Raw genomic sequence first — 22425 nt, forward strand, 5'->3', positions numbered from 1 at the left:
TCATATATGCCTTGATCAGGAGCTTTGAATATGCAGGACTACCTCACAGAGGAGTGATTGGAAGAGGACCCGGTGAGGTCAGAGTTTGTGATTCCTATGTCCACTTGCATCACCCACCAGGAAGTAACTACAAGTTAGTTAATGATACCTTCACGATGAACATCACCAGGAGGTTGCAAGGTGGGATTCACAATAGGCTATCACAGGATGCACAAGAGCTAGTAAAGAGGTACGGTGCTTGGTTCATCCAATTTCCGAAATTTACTTATATTAGAGTTCATGGATGTCTTTCACCTCCATACATGTTGCCGAGATATCCGATAGACAGAATAGTGTTACTTGAAGTAACTAGACAGTTGGTAGCTTATGCGAAGGCATTCAGACACAGACATGGAAATGGAGTTCCTGTACCTATCATATTAGGAAATTCAGTTGAGGTATGTCCTAATGCTCTAGCCATGGATGACGCAGAGAAGGAGTTAGCTTTGTATTCGTTTTCATTCTTTGCCTTGAGAGAGAGCTTTGATCGACATGGATATATAGAAGAGACAGTCGGTAGGAAATATAAGCATGAGTTTCAAATAGAAGATTTTATGATGAATCTCTTAGATGATCTTGAAGTGAAAAGAAAGATGCATTCTAGATTGCCTTTGGATTTCATCAGGAAATGCAAGATTTACAGATTGGCCGACCAAGCTCAGGATAGTGGCAGACATCTCCAATCATCCTATGATCGAGAAAGTAAAACGGTGAGGTTAGATTGGAATGAGCCCGAGGTTGTGGATCTAGATGCTTTGATGGCTCCAGTCTTGTCTTGTACTCCCAGATGGGTTGATGTGCAGCATCAAAAGTTGAGAGAACAGGGCATAGCTATGACTTTCACTTTGGAGGAGAGACCAGTTGAAGGTGGGGCAAGTGTAAGCGAAGGTAATCCTAATCCCAGAAATACAAGTGAAGGCAACCTTCGAAGCGCAAGTGAAGGCAATCTCCATCCTAGAGGCTCAAAGAGGAAAGAAAGACCTGAGAAAAGGGAATCCTCCAAGAAGAAGCAAGAGGCCAACCGAGATCGTTCATCCGGCACATCTTCTCGACAGGAGAAGAGGACATTTGAGATAGAGGAATCCATGGAATCAATGGTGCAGAATGATAAAGAAGGACAGGCACCTCGAAGGTCACCAGGTGGATCTCTCCAAGATAATGAGTTGCATGAAGATAGGGAAGATAACGAAGTGACATCTCCTCCCAGAAAAGAAGAATTGCCTAAGGAGATTCAGGTTAAAGAAACAAGATCTGCCATCCCAGATTGGTTAAAGGAAAGATTAACGAAGGTAATTGTGGTCGAGGATGAGGACAATGTGATTGATTTGGAGAGTCTCGTTGGACATTCCCAGGAAGTGACAAAGAAGAGGAAGGCTACTAAGATGTCGAAGATGATTAGAGATGAGACTGGATCCAGAATATTGCAGATAGCTACACCGGCCGTGGACAAGTATGAAGGTGAGATCCTTGCAGAAGAATATGATGTAGAGACATTTGAGCTTGGTCCACTCACAGCCGAGCAGACACTAGATGATGCCACCGATTCATTTGAGGGATTGAAAGATAAGCTTAGGGAAGAAATGGAGAAAAATAGAAAGCTTGAGAGAGGTCGGTGCATGGAGAACATACTTCAGCCATCTCAATCAACCTTTGGGACGTCAGGATCTAGCAGTATCTCCTACACAGGCACTTCCCCTTCAATCAATTGGTGAGGCAGAGAGAGTCAAGAGTTTAGTCCAGCTTATGAGGTCATGGATTGACAAATCTCATACAGTCGCCATGGAATTTGCAACAAGGATGATGCAGACCATTCATAGGGCTATCTAGGTTCTTGAGATCATCCACAACTTGATGATAACGGTAGCCGCTTTTGCTCATACTAAAGATGTTATCATTCCTGTCTTGCAAGTAATCAGACAAACATCAAGGAAGGTCTTGGCACAGGAAAAGATAATGGATGGAGGACCTCATAGTTTGCTTCAGTGGTCAACCTTACTCCAGATGAAGGAAGTTCTCTTCGAGGACATCAGTACTAGGTGCAATCATGTTGAGGAGGTTATCCACCCGATCCAGGACGGAGTATTTGAGGTACTACGTACCATTCTTGGCAGGAGGATCGAAGTTGAGACAGATGTGGATTTGCAGGAATTGGAGGATAAAGTCAAAGTCATCTTTTGCAAGGATGCTAATGTTATCACAGATGAGCAACGGGACCGGATGTTTGCTACCATGCTCCTGATTGAGAAGACTAAGGAATTTGAACCTGGTTGGGACGCTGCTCTTCTCCAGGCATTTGATCAGGTCATCCACTTGGAAGACAGAATGAAGAATCTTCCCGAGATTCCCATTGCTGAGATCGAAGGAATCGTGTCTAGATTCATTGCATATGCTAAAAAGGAGCATTGGAAAGGGAATAGGATTCTAGATGAGAGGTTGTTATAGATGACATGGCACCTTAATTGTCATTGGTCTATGTCTCCTAGATTTTTGTGCCAAATTTAATATTTGGCTATGCATTTAATGTTGTGCAATAAAAGGGGAACTTTTGTAATAAAACCCTAATTAGGGTTTAGGTGTCATAATCTTGGCCATTGATCTTCTTTCGATCTGGACCGTTCATTGTAATTGAGGATGCTATATATACCCTCATTTCTTTTCATTTTGTAACTAGAACTAGAAAAAAAAAATTAGAGATTAAGGAGAAATTAGAGAGATTAGAAGCAAGTTGTTTTTGTAGCAAGATTGAGCTTTGAGGGAGGAATTTCAAACAATTGTTGTACATGATGGCTTTGAGATCAATAAAATATTGAAATTATGGTGTTTTATTGCAATTCTCGTGGTTATCTTCATGGTTGTTCATTTTCTTGAATCATTCTCAATCAAAGTAGTGTGTTAATTCGAAGGACAAAGTGTTGGACTTGATCTTTGATAGGATTCGCTTTCCAAACCACTAGCTTCTTGCTGATTGTAGGAACGCCTTGCGTGGTCGACTGGAGATATTTGAATCGCTTAAACCTTCAATCGTTGTTGTATCTTGGATATGTACCTTCGTGGTAGTGTCTAAGATCCTTGATGAATTGAAAAAAATCATTTGTTACCTTAGAAGATCGCATCAATTTCAATTGAGTTGTTACTTTATGGCAATATTGAAGTTGGTAGAATCTTGCCAAGTCTCGTCCACATTGAGTCATTCTTAGGGTTAGATTAGACTAGATCCCTTGCAAGCCCTACTCTTTTGATCTTTTTTGGAATTCATTAGTATTAGGAAATCTTGTTCCTGCATTTCGGAAACGTAAGGCCCCTTGATGAAACAACAATCACAACGACCACTGGTGCTTATCCACACGTAGAGACCCTACTTAAAAGAACATTGAAGTCACCCTAACTGATCCTTCTTGCGATATCTTCAGCAGTTGGAGATTTTATTCAAGAGAGGATAAGGTACCCTTGGGTATTTTATTCTGTGTATGATCGTGTACAAAATACACGTCAACAGCAGTCCAGTTCAGTTGGAAAGTCCATCAGATGGACGTCAAGAATGCTTTTTTGAATGGTGACTTACATGAAGAAGTCTACATGACGCAACCCCCAGGATTCAAGGTTGCTGGTCAAGAATAGAAGGTCTGTAGACTAGTCAAAGCACTCTATGGTTTGAAACAAGCTCCTCGGGCTTGGTACATGAAAATTGATAAGTACCTGACAGATCATGGTTTTCAGCGGAGTCCATCTGATGCAAACCTGTATATCAAGCATACTAGTAATGATGTTCTGTTTGTGGTTGTCTATGTGGATGACTTAATCATTACTGGCAGTTCAGCACATTTGATCACTGGGATCAAACAGGATTTGTGCCGCACCTTTGATATGACAGATTTGGGACTTCTACATTACTGCTTAGGAGTTGAAGTTTGGCAGACTGAGAACAGTATCTTTCTCTCTCAGTCCAAGTATGCCAGAAGTCTTGTGGACAGGTTCAGAATGCAGGATTGCAAACCTGCCTCTACTCCTATGGAACCCGGGCTCAAACTTTCAGCTCAGTCATCTTCACTAGTTGTGGATGAATCTTTGTTTAGGCAACTAGTGGGCAGTCTCATCTATCTTACTGCCACGAGACCTGACATCAGTTTTGCAGTGAGCTACATTTCACGCTTCATGACAACTCCCAAGGCTGATCATTGGATAGCAGGGAAGCATGTGCTGCGTTATGTGAGTGGCACTCCTGATTATGGACTTCTGTACACTCGGAGTTCTGATCCTACACTCAGTGGCTACACAGATTCTGACTGGGCAGGTTCGGTTGATGACCGTAAATCTACAGCAGGGTATGTGTTTGGTTTGGGATCTGGTGCTGTCCCATGGACGAGTAAGAAGCAGCAGGCAGTGGCTCTCTCCTTGACAGAAGTAGAGTATCGGGGAGCAGTTAAGGCATCTTGTGAGGCGGTTTGGCTTCGACGAATGCTTGCGGATATGCATGTCCCCCAGGCAGGTCCAACTCCCTTGTTTTGTGATAATCAGGGAGTGCTCAAACTCGCCAAGAATCCAGTCTTCCATGAAAGAACCAAGCATGTGGAAACTCATTGTCACTATATTCGACAGTTGGTTGAAGACGGATCCATCCAGTTGCTGTATGTTCCTACCTCGGAGCAGCCAGCAGACATCTTCACCAAGCCCCTTGGTCCTGATAAATTTGTAAAATTCAGGGGGTCTATAGGTGTAGTTAATAGATTGAGCATTAAGGGAGGGTATTAGAATATTAAAATATTGTTAATTTTAGTATTAATGCTCAATAGTGTATATTCTTTTTTAGTAAGATCTTCTATGATCTTATCAGCAGTTTCTTTTTAGAAACCTGCTATTCTTGTAAATACTCCTGTACTATTTATGAGCTTCTTGCTCATTCTATTATTTAATCAATTCTTTGAAATCCATATGCTTCTGCATTTGTATTATTTTCCTTGTTTTATATTTGAGTGTCTTTATGAAGGGATGCGATCTTTGGAAGGTTGCTGTTCTTTTGGGAAGTATCATGCTTCTTCAAACTTGAATGTTAATCCCTCATCACTAAACGCTGACTTAATTTTGTTCACTTATTATATAAATTGTTGCTGCCTTTGTAACTAATCATAGCCTTCACTAATGAAGTCGCCGCACTTTAAAAACAATGATAGCTGTCCTATATTTTTCTCCTAGCTGTCCCCTATTATAATCTATATTATATATAATACTTGACGATCAAAAAATATTTAATTATGAGGAAGTCGGCAATGTCTTGGTCAACAAATAATGATATATGAATCTTTTATGTGTCAACTGGGGTCGGCCAGCAATTAAGGTTTTGTAATTTGTCTTTCATTTGGTTGATTTCTTAACAGTCTTTAAATGCAGTCTTTTCTCCTTGAGCATCTAGTCAACTTCCTTGGTCGCTGCATGATCACTGTCTTATAATCTTTGGGTTCCTACAGAAAATTGCGAAGTCTTATAAATAAGATGGTTTTCTTGGTCATTGATATATTCTCTGTGGCGGGGCATGACATAGCATCTACGGGGTCACGACTTATTGGATGTAAAATGTAAATGATGATATATTAATTGATTCTGTGATGCTAATTGAAGTTTCTTATTACACATTTATAGGATAGAGTTATTGTTCTTGAAGTATAGTTGTTTGTTGAGTTTACAACCGGGAAATCTAGTTTAACTTTTTATTTTATCTCTGGGAAATTTGACTGGTACTGTTTTCTAATTTTTATTTCCTTGTAATCATCATATCATCTATAAGAGATCTTGATTTGTTTAGTGCAAATGACGATAAATCAATTGATATCTATGATGTTAATGCAAGATTTTATTACATACCTGTAATGTCCCCTCTTTGAAAGCAGTGATTGAGAATCTTAGAAAAAATAAGATAAACAAAGAATTAAGCAATCATGAATAATCTCAGATTACCATAGAGGGGCTGGCAGTGAAAGATAAAATATTCGAATAGAAGAGAAAAGGATGTAGCTGAAGGAATCACGAACACAGCTCTTCGATGGAATCACAACGTTATGAAATAAGAGGGAATCAGTGAATTAGGAGACAACTGCATTAGTTAAGGCAGCCACTATCAAAGGGATTAAATAATATTATAAAATGAAAACTATAGTTAAAGTTTATTTTCAATAATATCATGGGGCATGTGAAGGGTTGTGCCTATTGGAGGAAAATGATATTTAAGGAAAGCCAAGCAAGGAGAAGGAGCATCATTAAGAAAATATTCTATTATCTGATCTCTAGCCTGTGTTCAGGGTCTGGATCGAGTCCCTTGTGGGGGTCAAGCAAGGTCCTGCTCACAGCTTGTGGGTCTGTCCTGAACAAACCCGGGAGAATTTGGGGGCTTTCAATCCCTTGCTAAAGAAAAGTAAGAGGATTACAAACAGCCTGATTAAGATCATTGGAGTAGGATGCTTTGGCTAATATGGAGGTTTTGTGTGCTGGGGTTATAGGATAAAAGCTTCTGCTGAGAAATCTCAATGTCCAGGTGTCAAAGACAATCCCAACAATGCTCTAGACAGAATCACTCATAATCTATAGCTTTAAACTACAAATTCATCGGTGGTGATTGGATTTTGGGATAAGGGATTCCTTTGGATCACCTTTTAAAGTACTTTAGGATAGAATCTTTATTAAAGAGCCACGGTTCAATGGAATTGCACAAATATGTATCAGGCTGGGTTCTTGCCACTGCCCAAACCTGATGACACTTAATTTAATTGATGCTTTAATGATTGATTTTTGAATGATTTGATATATTGGTGAATGATGATAGAATGAATTTTGAATTCATAGGGTGATGAGTGATGATTGAGTGAGTGCTGATTTGATGTATTGGTGAGTGATGATTGATAAGTGATCCTTGAATGCTTGGAATGATTTCTCCTTTATACTTTATTGGTGAAAGGGTCACCACCTTTCATAAGAATTGAGTCAATACACTCCATTGCTGCCTTTTTGAGAATAACAAATTATTTTCCAAATTGATCTCTCTTCCAGGTCCTCAATTGAAACCTTCTTCCTTTATATCTTCCAATGTGAGGGAGAAGTCACACCTCTTCATCATATCTGCCCTCTGCAAGAGTCGCAACCTTTCATAATTACCCCTCTTTGAAAGAGTGCAACCTTTCATAATTTCTGCCCTTTGAAATAGTCACTTCCTTAGTTTCTTTGCATTCCTTTCTATTAATTCTTCTTTGATTCGTGTGCTCCATTGTTTTTTCTTCCTTTCTTATATATTTCCTCCCAAGGAAATGATATTCCTTTTATATCTTATTCTTGAGGGAGTTACAACCTTTCATTTCATGCCTTTTGACCATTCATTAAACTCAATTTATATATATATATAATTTAATTTAATTTTTTATTAAATGCCATTTCCAAAAGGGGACATTACAGATTCTATACTTGGCGTTTAGTTTTTATATCGATAGACCCAACTCCAAACATTTTTTTGACCAAACCTGTGAACTGGACCCTCGAACTCGAACCCGAACCCGTTCTAACCAATACTAAGACCAGTAACTTAGATGCTATAGAAATTAAAAATTAAATTTGATTTGATATTATGAATTATTCGCTTTGGGATATCAATTTTTTTAAACAGGATATTACAATGGTAACGGAGCTGGATCTTGCCAGCTTGTGATATTTTCTTCCTACACACATCAAGTGACCAAGCTAGCAGGTAATAACTAAGGGAACTTAGAAAACTTCAACATCAATTGCCCAAAGACAAAGAAACAAAAATTCTTTTGGAAGTTTGAGGCAGAAAAAGCAAATATGGAAAGAGAGAAGAAAACCTTGGATGATCTTGAAGAGAAGTTTGGCCTTATTTCCTATGATGCATAGCAACCAGAAAGTATAAATTAATTCAGTAAATACCAACAATCAAAATAGTGAGAAAATTTCTTTTGAATCCAACAATAGTCACCATAATAAACAGAAAATTCACACACAGAGAACTATGGTTGAGTCTGCTGATAGTCATCTTTGTCCTACTTTCATTCAAAGGGAAGAAGAAGTTCCTATGAGGGAAGTGCAAATCCCATTGCAAGAGGATATTCATACCATCTATGCAGAATATATACATCTCCCTCTAGAGATTCAAGAAGTGATTTTTCTCATTAATTACATTACTACGAAAAGATACATAAATGGACCAAGAGTTGAACCTAGATTTCAACCAAGACAATGGACCATCAGCAAGCTTTATGAAGTTAACACTATGTACATTTGATGGTTCTAATATGTATACTGCCTGTGCATGGGTGCTGAAGTTAGACACATACCTATCTTTGAAATGATTTACAAGGAAATTTATTCTGCTTTGCATTTTTTTAAAATTTTTTTTGATTGCTACTGTTGTGTACCCTTTCTTTTTCCTATTATTGTAGCATCTAAGAGGTCACTATTTGTTGGATGTAAAATGTAAGTGATGATATGTTAATTGATTTTTATGATGCCAATTGAAGTTTTCTATTACATAGTTGTTTTTGAAAGTATAGTGTTTGTCGAGTTTACAATCAGGAAATTTAGTTCAACTTTTTGATTAATCCTTGGGAAGTTTTGCCTGGTACTGCTTTGTAAGCTTTGTTTCCTTATAATCATCATATCATCTAAGAGATCTTGATTTGTTTAGTGTAAATGCCGATAATCAATTCATATCTATGATGTTAATGCAAGTTTTTATTAACGTACCCCTATTATTGTGCAATTGTTTTCTTTGACCAAAAAAATAATAATCTACTCTTTGCCTTAGAATTTCATTTGCTGATCCTGTTGCGGTAAGACATGCATTGGCAATGGCTTCTGATATAGCAACTCGAGATCCATATGCTGTGGCGATGACTGTAGGTGAGTAGTCTCCTCAGACTACGTCATTTTCTGCTTTGGATCGATTGCTCAATTCATCTAAGTAGCATTCGGTGATTTCTTTTTAAATTTCAGATGCAATCTAAACAGGGTCTCTCTTTTTGTACCAAATTTATTCAGAATATTTCATTTTTATAGGGACATTTCTTGTGAGATGTGTTAATAGTTGTGAAAGTATATATGTTTTTAAAGCCGGCAATTTATAACCTGTAGTGTTAACATTTATTGCATTATTACTTTCTGATGCTTATATTCAAATCATTTGACATAATTTTATCCTTGTTTTTCTGTAATTGCAGCTAAGCTTGCTCTTCCTGGAGGTGTGTTCTATTATCCATATGTTCGTGTCATGCCTACTATTTGCTATTTCATTGTTGATGTCGTAATTCTTTCCTTTACTCATAGTATTATGCATAGGCTTAAGAGACACTGGAAACAAAATCTTGTAATGTGGTGGATATCAACTAAGGTTATTTCTTGTCATGCTTTTGTTAACTGTGGATTGCAAATGTGATGTTTCCTTTTGTATACTTAGAGAATGCTCTACCTGTAAACTAGATGATGCTACAAGTACTTCCCTGTGTGCATTTGTTACAACCGCAGCTGAAAAACTTGGATGTAGCAATAACTTGGCTGACCCAAAAATTTAAAAAACTTGGGACTTGGAAAAAACTTGGTAATAACAGCAAATTTATCGAACTTACATTTTATTGATTTCTTTCATATGTAGATCAAAATTATAGTTAAATATACATCATAGACCAAAAGACGAGTTAAAACATTGTGAGCTTCAAGTTTCAATATCACTAAAATTGCATATCTGTGAACAGTTGTGTGAAGATTGCAATCTGCATATGAACATATATAGCATATCTGTGTGTGAAGTTGAACATTGCAATATCCAAACACCACTGTTGTGTACTCTATTGCCAGAAACAAGAAATGGGAAACGCAATTGAAATATCAATACAATGGAAAATGAGGTGAGATGAGGTTGCACATACGATATAATTCTATTATTTATATAATTGATATGTTAGATTTGATATAATATATTCTATTTTTCTTTGATCGATAATAATAGATTTTATTAATATACGGTAAACAGTACAAAATAAAGTGTTCTTCCAAACCCGATACACCATTACAGAATTTGAAACCACCAAAGGCCTGACTGTACAGACCAGCCCCAAACCAAAAACCACCCTACCGCCCTTCGATTATACATACAAAAAGACAGCATAATCATCGGCCGATAAAAATTTATGGACAAAATGGACAGACATTAACAACCAACATCAAGAACAAGACACCACAGGGCTCAGGCACACAAACCGCCCTTCTTGGCAATGTGCATGGGTCCATTGACCCAGTAATAGTTTGCATTAAACTGTGACAACGAACCAGCTCTAGTCCCATCGTTGTGCTTGCCTGCCCTTCGTTCCAGTGCCTTTGCAGACAAAAATGTCTTCAAAGTGTCCCATCCTTGGAAAACCTTTGCCCGACGTGAATCACGGTCCAACCCATATGGCCACCGAATGGAAGGAGTATTAGAATACCTGCTATTTTGCCGCGTGATGATTGCTGTTTTACCACGCGATGTCTGATGGTTTACCACGTGATGTCTGGTGTCTTACCACGTGATGTTTTGGGTCTTGCCATGCGATGGTTCAGGGTTTTTACCATTTTTTCGACAAAAATGATGATTTGTATCTTCAGTTTTGGAGGGTTTGCTGATTTTTCCTCAAAATCGTGGTTTCAGGTTTCTGTTTTACCCAACATCAGGTTGGATGGATTCTGGTATTCTTGGTCATTAACACTTTGCAGATCCAGGGAGGGTTTCCGTTGTAGCAGAGTGTTCTTTGCGTTTGTGATCAAAAGACTTGTAGTGTCTTCTGTAGGGTAGTTCGTTTATAGAATGACCATTAAGGGAGGGTATTAGAATATTTAATTATTATTTAATTAGTATTTTAATGGTCATTAGTGTAAGTTTTGCTTTATTTAGTTTTCTATTTTTGGCTTCTATTTTTAGAAGCAGTTGTTTCTAAAACATCACCACTTGTAATCGCCTATTTAAACGACACTTTGATTGAATAAAGAACACATTGATTATTGGAGCAATTAATTCTTCAAGGAGTGTATGCTAATGGGGCATCCTCTGAAGCCCTACCCTCATTTTCAATCAGAAAACCGATCGTCGCCTTGGTCCTGACCAGAATTGATTGCAAGCCATACAGCCAGTCCTTTGCAACACACCCTTTCAAAACACCCTCCACTTCCTCTATTTTACCAACCTCCAGACCCCACACAACAACTATAGAAACAATGTCAATGTTTGTGCGGTAACGATTATTGGCCACCATTAACTCCTCACCCAACATCTCCACAATTTGCAGAAAAACTGCAGTCAAAGAGAAAAACGCTCCTTAGTCGCTTCTCACTAATCTGCCCTCTAAAAGCCAATTGTTGGCATGGCGTGATTAGAGAGAAAGTGCCTACATCTCTGAAAACCATTGCCACTCGTCCAGTGAACAGTCCGTCAACTCAGTATCTGTATAAATAGTTAGGAACTTGTCCCAATCAATAAATGCCATTCCAAACAATTATGCTTTGACACGAACGACGGTGCGCTGACTCATGAAAAATCAAATTGTAATCCTCACAAATCTTCAAACACTTCAGTCATACCATTATTAAAGGAAGCTAACCATTTGGACAACCTGTTGGCAGTAACATTTCCTCCCTCGCATAGGTGGCCAACTTCAAAATCTTCAAAGGACAAGAGCAATTGCTTGGCCACCGTAATGTAATTGATTAAATGCCACGCCTTAATGTCACCTTGCTTTATGGTGTTAATAATAATTAAAGAGTCTCCCTCAAAGGAGACTCTTGAGAGGCCGAGCCTTTTACCCAATTTCAGAACTTCAATAGCTGCCTTTGCTTCGGCCACATTGTTCATTCCATCATCGAGCTTCATAGCCTTGAAAGCAATCAAATTGCCCTCTCAATCATGCACCACTAATCCAGCTCCCGATGGACCAGGGTTTCCTTTGGAAAGCCCCATCAAAGTTTAATTTATACCATCCATCTCTTGGTTTCTCCCACTTCACTCCTTCATCCTCCTTAGATCTCAGATCAACCCGACACCGCCCATTAATAGGCGTATAATATATTTTTTTGTTTTGTTGTAAATTAATATATTTGTTAATGTCACTTCCATTATAATATATATCAAAGAAGCATTAATTGTTTGGGGAATTAATCGACAAACTAAAAGTATAAGATTTTTTGAAAAAAAGAGGAAAAAGTCGGGAAAAAATCGGGTTTACAAAAAAACATAAAAAAATTGAAAAAAAACAATCAAAAATTACTTTATATGTATAAGACATTTACATAGCACATAGATATTGTAAGCAAATAAAATATTGACTTCAAATCACATGATCGTATTAACTACTATCATATCATTTGTTTTATAATTTTTAAGTAATATTTATTTTTATTTAATTATGAATTTTATGTTTAATTTTTTTAATCTTTATATATATGTCAAAAGATTAGCAATAATTACATTGAGAAACATGTAATACAAAACTCAAAATTTCATCCCATTATCATATATAAAAATCCAAACACAATCATCAAGTATTTAAAAAAAGTAAAACTATTAAAAAATTCTTTTTTTTAATTTACTAGAAAATTATTGTATAATTTTATTTAAAAATTATTTTAAGTTATTCTATTTTATGAAGTAAAATTAATTATATTGTAATTTAAAAAAAATAAATAAATACTATACTACTTTGTTATTAAATTAATTTTTTATTATTTTATTAACAAACTATTTTTTTAATTCATTGATATAAAATTTATTTATTAATTAAAATGAAATTCGTCTTATATAAATTAAAATTAAAACAAAAAGTAAATTTGTTTGTATATATATGAAGTAAATTAGAATTATTTAAAATAATATAATACCATATTAGATTTAAATAAATTTAGTGAATTCAAAATTTTAATTTTAATTTACAAATTTGTTAATTTAAAAATAAAACAATAACATATTTAGTTAAATTATTTTTAATATTATTCTTTAAATTTGTTAAATATTATAGATTGATAATTTAAAAACTAAATTAAACAATTCTAAGATATTAAATATTAATATTTAAAATAAAACAATAAAATGAAATAATATTATTTTTTTTCTAAGAAATTACTAAATATAAGATAGTATTTAATTTTTATTGATGTCTATTATTAAAATTTAATATACATATCTAATCTTTTATACAAGATATAAAAAAGCTAAATTAAAAAAAAACTAACTACAAGAAAAGCTAAATTAAAAAAAACTAAATACATGAAAAGCTAAATAAAAAACTGTGAAAATTAATTTTTTGTGCACAGTTTCGTGAAGAGTCACCACACACAGCATGGATCACTTGATTTTTTGTAGGTCAAGGCCGTCATGCCTACTGTCGATACCTTAGTGAACTTTGTTTTTTGCTGCTCAGTCTTCGACCGCCCTAGCGACGTGTTTATAAACATTTCACGTGTTTTATTTCGATTCGCGGGCGCTTAGGGTTTTTGAAAGCTTCTTTTATTGTTCATGCATTTTACTGGGATTAATTGACGCAAATTTTTTCACGATTGTATGCATTTAAAATCATTGAAATCATTGACCCAATTTTTATCTGATTTTTTGGGGAAAAAATCGGCAACGTTGGCGATCAACGATTAATCGCGACTGATCACGATTTTTTGCAGAGTTTTGCTTCTTTGATATGTATTTATATAAGGTGTATAATAATATCAAATAAATAATATCAATATAGTTTATTGTTCAATTTGTCACTTTAATTATATTTCCACTATATACAACTTATATATTATAAATTAATAACTATATTAATTATGTCTCTTTTTAAGTGAAAATGCTGGAGGGATTTTCGTATGGTGCAATTTATTGTGAGTCATGGCAATTTTGGGTGGGTTTTAACCGGCTGCGAATTTCAACCAAGTATCAGTCCCAAGTTATTAGGCAATTCCTCACCTGCCATTTTCCTGTGCAAGTACTTGCAGGGTTTTAAATTATGTCACAACATTTAAAAAAAATAAAAAAAAATAATGCCTAGTAAACTTTTTAACGTGACCGGTGACTCTGGCATGACACGCCCTCCGGCTCCACGTGAAACGCTTTTGACTCGGAGCTATGAACCAGTGAGGCCACAACCAGGGGACCTCATCCCCACACTTCACTTGTTCAAACCTGCGAGCACTACGACCCAATGAAGACACAAGGCCCTGCGAGCACAATGGCCCAGCAGGGGTTTGAACCTTGGTGGCCGCTTCACCAACAAAGTGTTTTAACCGCGACACTACATGTCCGAAGACATGTCACAACATTTATTACCTCTAGGGCCTGATTTACAATACTGGAAACAAAGTCTTGTAATGTAATGCATATCACCTAAAGTTATTTTTATTGACTATGGATTACAAGAGACAAAAACCACTGTATTCGGGACAGAAGATTATAAATTACAAGCCAACTGATATTTTCCTAACACATTCTAGTATTCTGGACAAAATATTATAAATTCTGATGCAACTTATGTTTTCCTATTGTATGCTATTAGAATGCTCTATCTGTAAACTTGGTACTGCTACAAGTGATTCCATATGTGCAGTTGTTGCAACATTTGATCACCTTGATGATCTCATGAAAATTTTCGATAGGCTATCATAAATTTCAAGGCAACAGCTCTTTCCCTATCATATGCTTGTATTCTGGACGGCATAGTATAAATTACAAGGCAAATGATATTTTTCTATTGTCTGCAAGTTGGTTAGTGGTATATGTACTTTCCTAAGTGCAGATGTTACAAGATTCGATTACATATATGAGCTAATGAATGTAATTGGTTAGAGTTAGTAATGGGTGTTAATAAATCATTGTAGTAGATGATATAAAGGCAGTAGTGAAAAGGTGTACCATCTTTCTAATTGAAATAAAATTCAATTGCATTCTGAGCCTAAATTTATAATCCTGTTTTTCTGGAATTGTTGGGGCATGAGATATACTGTATGAAGAATTGCAGGCAAGAACTTCTAATGGGCTACCTACTACTACTTATGATGAAAGAAGAAATAAGTTACATAGGGACAAGCACCCGGGCAAAACTCTTACTGTCATAGAGTGACATAAAAACATTTTATTAGTCAAAGCAAACTAAAACTTTCTTTGATATCGGTGAATTGGTGGGGTTGACAATAGAACACCTATCAGTATCATTTCTGGCCAAATTTGTAAATGAAAAAACCCTTTTAACTCCAGATACCAGCAAACAAAATGCAACATATGCCTGAAACTAAAGAGGCATTACTGAATGCAAAGGTCAAAGAAGACGTGGCACCACAAAGCAGAAATTCAGTAAGGCCTCTGACCTGTTGGTGTCTGTTTTATCATCTACCAAACATTAGAATAAAGTACCCAAAGATAATTTATTCTCTCTTGAAAAATCACCGCTTATGCTAAGATTGCTAGAAGATCATATGGCGATTCCAAGGTTTCTTTAGTCAGGTCTTGACGTGTGGATAAGCTCAATGGGTCTTGTGATTTGCTGGTAATACACAAAGGGATTTATGCTTGGATTGTTCAATTCACAATGAAGGTTTAGACAATGAAGCTCTATCATTTGGGACTTGGATCATGGAAAAACTGAAAAGGAGACAAGGGTTTAGAAGTTCTAATCTATTCTTAAGAATTCCAGAGACAGTATTGGCTTGATGACCTCAATAAACCACACTTTGTTTCGTCTCATTCATGACAACTGTACAAAGTGGGTGCAATCTTCAAAGGATGTGCTTATGATTTGGAAGTTAAACATGCACAAAGGAAAGCTCAGATTAACTATGCACAGTGAATGAAAATCATCCATTCACCAAAAGTATGAGCAGAGATACACCATAAACCAATACTTATCAGATCTTTCATTCAATCTAACAACATGAAATAAATTCTAAACTATTTGGTGGAAGAAATTGAAAACCTTGCTTAATCACTCAAACAAGAGGGATTACAAAGCCTTAAGAGAAAGCACACATGTAATATATTATCTGAAAAATGACCTTCATGCAACAATATTTCAAAAATCTCACCACACTCTCCAAATGAGAGGAGGCAACCTTATATAGTAGTCCAGAAATTATGAACGACCGAGATCGAACAATGATCAAGGGTGCAAATTGAAAGATTGAAACCCTAATGAGGGTTTCCCAAAACTAACTACCCTTCGACCAATGAGAAAATTACATTTGGGGACACTTGTCCTTCTTGCTAAATATGAACCAACAATAAAAGTAGAAGGTTGTTGCATTGTGAAGTGAGCCCTCTAGAAGCTTCTGTGGATAAGTCAGGTTCATTGAACCTGGACATGCTGACTTGGAACAATCTGATTGGTTGGAAGATGACGAGGCGCCACCTTAGCGTGTTGGATTTCCTCCTGAATTCTCCAATTTGTGTCAAGAAATTGTCTAAGTATGGAAATTTGATTCTTCTTGTCACCATCTGATTCTGATTGGGGAGCTTGTCTTTAATTTCTTCCGGAGATGAAATCCTTCAAGAAGTTGTCCTGATTGCTCCAATAGGTTTGGGATTATGGATGAAATTTCCCAAGAAGTCTAAAATTCTTCTCATCAAGTCTGAGGACGTTTCTTTCTTGGTGCCTTGAGATTCTTTCAAGTGCCTTGAATTTGGAGAAGAATTCCTCTATGCCTTCGCCATAATGGAGGAATTTAGAATTTCTTCCTATGAAATAGTTTTTTCCATTCTTAGCCAAATTTTGGCCATCTTTATGCTTGGACGAACCTTGCTTGTGGACTTGTTTTCAATTCTGAATTTGGCTCGAAACTCCATTCGTGTTTTCTGCGATGATCCCGCCTTCAGCTGCCAATTTATGTTGCGCGGGAGGAGGGTAAAAGGGTCTGGATAACTCCTTACAAATATGAATTGATGTGATCTAAAGTTCAGCTTTTCAGACATTCATCGCTTTCAGCCATCATCCAAAACCTGCAAAACCAAAAGAAAATTAAGTTAAGGTTCTATATTTGAGTGTAAATTTTGAAGGTTTGATGGAAGAGTGCTCTGATTTTCCACTTCCTCAACACTTTTAGCTTTCAACAAGCTGCGAACACTTAGGAATTTTAGAAACCCTTGAAAACTCATTCTGATTTGAAGGTTTGGGAGTGAAATTTGTCTTTGATTACTCTAAAAACGAACAACATAGTCCCAAAATCTGTGAAATGAATGTTAAAATCAGATTCGAATCCTGGAAAATGTGTGAAAATCAGACTAAGTCACTGAAAACTCCATTGAAAACTCAATAAATCTGCCTTGAATACCCCTGTCACCTTCAGAATTTCAGAAAATATGTGAATTTGCTCTTCAAAACAGTCAAGAATCTCCTTCAGACCTGCCCAAAATCTTTCTCAAAAACCCTTTTAACCTGCACAAAACCTCTTAGAAACTATCTCCTCTTGCTATCCAAAACTCGAACTTCATGTGAGAAAATGAAAGAATGAAGTGTATTTGTGTTGAAGTTCGAATTCTCAATTAGAAACTCAGAAATCTCTCTAAAATCTGTTTGTAATTCATCCTCAGTCTTTCGAATCTGCAAGGATGTTTCTAATTCAGTCTTTAGTTGACTTGTCACTACTATCAAGTTCAAAGTCTTCATCTTGTCTTTCCAATGCAACTTTCTAAATTGATTTTCAGTTCACAATTCAAACCTAATCTGCAATATTCTTCTTAGAAAAAACCTTCTAATTTGGTCTCAGTTCAAACTTTATCATCGAATCTTGCTAACATCAGTTAAGAATATTTCTTTTTCTTCAAACTTAGCATGTATATCTCTCTCTTGGGTGGACTTATCTTAAATTGTTGCACTTCAGCTTGTAGGGGAAGGGCGGACTTGAAGAAACTTAAGAACCTTTGCTTATTATCATTCCTTAAGTCGGACTTCATTAGCATGCTTCCCATTGTGTTGACTAGTCCTAGGCGAACTTCCTTCAGCTCATGCACTTGGATTTGTAGGAAGGGCGGACTTGGAGGGATGTGTGCACCTTTGACTTGCTGTTTCCACACACTTCAAGGCGAACTTGAATTGCTTCTCTCCCTCTTCTCCTTGCACATGGCGGACTTTGTGAGTTTCTTTCTCCATCATGGAGTGGACTTCATCAATTTTAGGAATTGCTGGTTGCAAGGTAGGGCGAACTTCATCATCTTTATGGCTCATTGCTTGAGGGCGGAGTTTGTCATCTTTGAGAACCTTTCATTTGCAGCAGGGCGGACTTTGCTGAAGTTAGACAGCACAAACCTTCAGGTTAGGTGAACTTTCTTGATGTCATGCATCTTGATTTGAAGGAGGTTGGACTTTGTTTGACTTGAGAATCTTTTAACCTTGTTATTTCCCTCACTTCTTGCGCGGAGTTTGAGATACTTAAGCACCAAATGATATCCTCTTGAGCGGACTTTGCTTGATCCATGCACCATTACCTATCACCTTGGGCGGACTTCCATGAGTTTGTGCACCATACATCAAGGTGGATTTCCATGAGTTTTAGCTTACTGTCATATTGTGGGTCACAAATCCCACCGAGGTTTTTCCCACACCGGGTTTCCTCGTTAAAACACTGTGTTATGGTGTGCTTTTCATGTGGTTGATGTTATCTCTGTTTATTGCATTACTTGTTGTTTACCGATATACAGTACTGATATGCTATACATGTTTTAAGTTAAGAAAATTATCAAACCGGTTAGATACTGATTCACCCCCCCTCTCAGTATCTTTGGGAATCCTAACAATTGGTATCAGAGCTTGGTCGTCTATTTTCAGAAGCCTAACAACTTGAGGAAGATCTTGACACCGGTAGAGATGGAAAACTTGATGAAGCAATTAGAAGCAGCTCTCTCAGACTATTATACAAAAAAGTTGAAAAATATCAAACTTGAAGATGATCTAAAAGCTGCACAGGACATTATTCAAGCACTTCAAGAAAATCTTACCATTGCAAGAAACAAGAGAAGAGAACTTTGTGAAAAGATGCAAAATGAGAATGATGAAAAGGAAACTCTTCGTGATCTGATGAATAAGCTGAAACAAGAAAACATGACAACAAAGAATGAGATGCAAGATATGACTATGAGATTTTGTAAAGAAATTGAAGATAGAAAGAAGAATGAAGAAGACTTGACTAGAAGACTGAATGATGCTGCAAATGAAAACACAAGACTTAGTTATGAAAATGATATGTTGAAGACAGATCTGATGCATGCACAAAATAACTCAAATGAACTCATGAGACAGAAAGGTATCTTGGAAAGAGAACTGGCTATTGCAAATCAGCACAAGGAAAAATTCAAGAAAAGCTCAGAAGAACTTGGTGACTTGCTGAAAAATCAGAAACCAAACGGTGATACTAATGGCCTTGGCTTTGAAACTTGGTGAAAGCTCTGGTACTGCAAACACACATGATCATAGCAAACCGGTAAGACAACCTACTGCTTATAAATTTAATGGCAAATGCTTTAACTGTAACAAGTATGGTCATAGAGAAAATCAATGTAGATCTAGAAATTATTAGAGCACTAATACACCCATCGATCAATGCTCCAAATGCAACAAAATTGGTCATAACTCAGAAAATTGCAGAATGAATGTAAGATGTTATGTTTGTGGAAGATTTAGACACTTATCTAATCAGTGTAGAACACAAACTGGCATAGGATATGGGAAAGCTATTCAGAAAAACAATTTGACTTGTTATGCTTGCAATAAGATTGGACATATTGCAAAATTCTGCAGAAGTAAGGCATCGCTGGCAAGTAATAATGGTGCTAGCTTGAAAGGTAAAGAAAAGGTTGAAGAGGTAAAGCAAGAATTCTCAAAGCAATGGATCAGAAAGTCAGATCTAAATATTGATAGTAACACTCCACCGGCAGAACAAAGTAACACTCCACCGGCAGAACAGAATAACACTCCACCGACAGGAGACTCTTCATCTAACTGAAGAAAATTCCTTTGAGGGTCTAGCAACCAAATGTGAAACATGCTATTATTTCCTTGGTTGATGGTGAGAAGTTGAAATTACTTCTATACCGGCAGATAAGTTAAGTCATTACTTAACTGGCAAGCATTAAATGTGGTGGTTGGCGAAATTAACATTATAAAACAAGTGTTTTGGCTCCATTTTCATTTCACCGAGCATTCAAATCTTCGAGAGCGCGAAAATTCTCGAGCGAAGGCATTCCAAGCAAAGAAGTGAAGCAATTCATCAAGCAATCATTCCTTAAGGCAGATAAAGGTATTTATAACCATGGCTTCTTCATCTGTTTCTGAATTCATTGCAAACCCTACTGTTGTCAAAGTTATTAAACGCCCTAGACCCGTATTCCAATTAGTTCCTGAAATTGCCAAGAAAGATGATAATATTGGTGCATTTCCCAAATTCCTAAGGGAGTAGTTTTTGCTGAAGACCCTAGAATGTATATACATTGTCATATAGAGGAATTAGGTGATGAGGAAATTAAGAATATGTATAAATCTGTAATTTGTGATGAATCCGAAAATATCAAATCTGAACACAAGATAGTTGAAACGCTAGGATTCACTGAAATTCTTAGTATCCCGGATTTCCCCAAGGATGTTATAAGGATAGTACTAAGAAGGGTACATGGTGCGTTCTTCTGGTTGGACTCAGTTCACAAAATCACAAAAGAAGCAGTAAAAGCTGTGACAGGGTTACCTTCCACCGGTAACAGACCTGATAAAACAAAGGTGGTCTCAAATGACCTAGTGATTAACCTAACTGGTGTAACATCTGATAAGAGATCCTTAAGGGTAAATGATGTAACGGATATCAATGTCAGATTCATCAGTATGATCTTAGCCTACAAAACCACACATGCAAATAGGTTAAACTCAGTCTCTAGCCTATGCATAAAGAGTGCCTATGACATGGTTAATGATAATGCGAAAATAGATGTATGCGAATGGCTTAAAGATGAACTAATTGACAATTTGGGAAAGATAAACAAAGACAAAAAGGGGACATTCAGATTTGGAAACCTACTTGTCTGTCTAATGCTACGCATAACCAAACAAGTACCCGGTATCGTTAACAAAAATCTTGGTTTTGATATACCGGTAGGCAAACGGTTGTTAGATTTACTAAACAACATGGGAGAGAACAGAGAAAAGAACATCAATGAGTATTTTCAGGCACTGAAGGCCCGGATGAAGACCAGAGTCAGATTGTCACAAGCAATTGTGAACAAGTATAAGTATGAAATCTATTTTGTTATAAAGAAGGATGAAATTTGGATGGAGGCAGTTATCCCAAGAACCATCTGGGTTACTGAAATGGGGTATGAAACTGATGACCACATAATAGAAACATATGCAAAAGCCCTCCTAGAAGCACCTAAGGAACCAAAAGAAGAGGTATTTGGCAGTGCTGAGACTATTGAACAACAAATTCAATCAAAGAAAAATGTTATAAAGGTTGAAGCAACAGTTAGAAAAGGATCCAGGCAAGCAAAAGCTATTAAGGAAGACGCACTTAAACAAACCAGTATTACTGAAGATGAGTTAGAAGCACTTCAACTGGAAATTCACCTTTCACCGGTTGGAACTTCTTCAGAAAGTGACATACCAGCTACATTCAAAAGAGTTGTGAGAAAAAGAAAATCTTCACTGGTATCTTCACCTTCTCCTAGAAGAACGAGACAAAAACAACAGGCAGTAAGGCCCCTGTCAAAGAAATTAACTCTGAAGAAGAAAAAGGTGACTCCTAAGAAGAAGTACATAGCTCCTATTGATAAATTACTAGATGAAATTACTGAGGATGGTAAATTGAAAAATATCAGCAAAATGTATAACACACTATCAGATGATGACAAAGATAAAGTAGAGAACAGTGTAATATTGCACTTAGATATTTTTAAGAAATTTTTGATGCAAGTTGTTGACAAAATACCGACAGATCTCTACAACAGACTTGAAGCTAGGAGAGTAGGTATTATTGAACTTGATAAGAAAATAAAAATTGAAAAATTACTTGCTCTACATCCTATCAACTCACCTGATGAGATAGATAAATTGATCTCAGAAGCTAACCGGTCAGTATTTTCAACTGCTCACCGGCATGTAGCACTAATGGCAGGGAGAGTAAATGAGGTAACAAAAGAAACAACTAATGCATGGGACATATTCCTTGTAGAGAAGGAAAAGCAAGAAGAGTATCGAAACCCCAAACCCATCAAGGTATATCAAAAGGATAAGGGAAAAGGTAAGGTTGGTGGACCACCCAGCATAAAAATAACAGACAACTTATCCCCACTGCCTCTAGATACTCCATCGGTAGTTACCACTGACAATCAACCGATTAGTGAGAGTATGGACATACCAC

The 22425-nt window shown here is 36.6% G+C and overlaps 1 protein-coding gene across 1 annotated transcript in view; it reads left to right on the forward strand.

Moving 5' to 3' along the window:
- Positions 1-22425, forward strand: part of LOC131065259 (uncharacterized) — a 197852-nt gene that overhangs the window by 99152 nt on the left and 76275 nt on the right. The window contains exons 9-10 of the mRNA XM_059216654.1: positions 8837-8931; positions 9249-9269. Of these exons, the coding sequence (XP_059072637.1) occupies positions 8837-8931; positions 9249-9269 (116 nt within the window). The remainder of the gene's footprint in view (positions 1-8836; positions 8932-9248; positions 9270-22425) is intronic.

This window comes from Cryptomeria japonica, chromosome 2 (genome assembly GCF_030272615.1).
Source record: "Cryptomeria japonica chromosome 2, Sugi_1.0, whole genome shotgun sequence".
NCBI classification, from domain to species: Eukaryota; Viridiplantae; Streptophyta; class Pinopsida; order Cupressales; family Cupressaceae; genus Cryptomeria; species Cryptomeria japonica.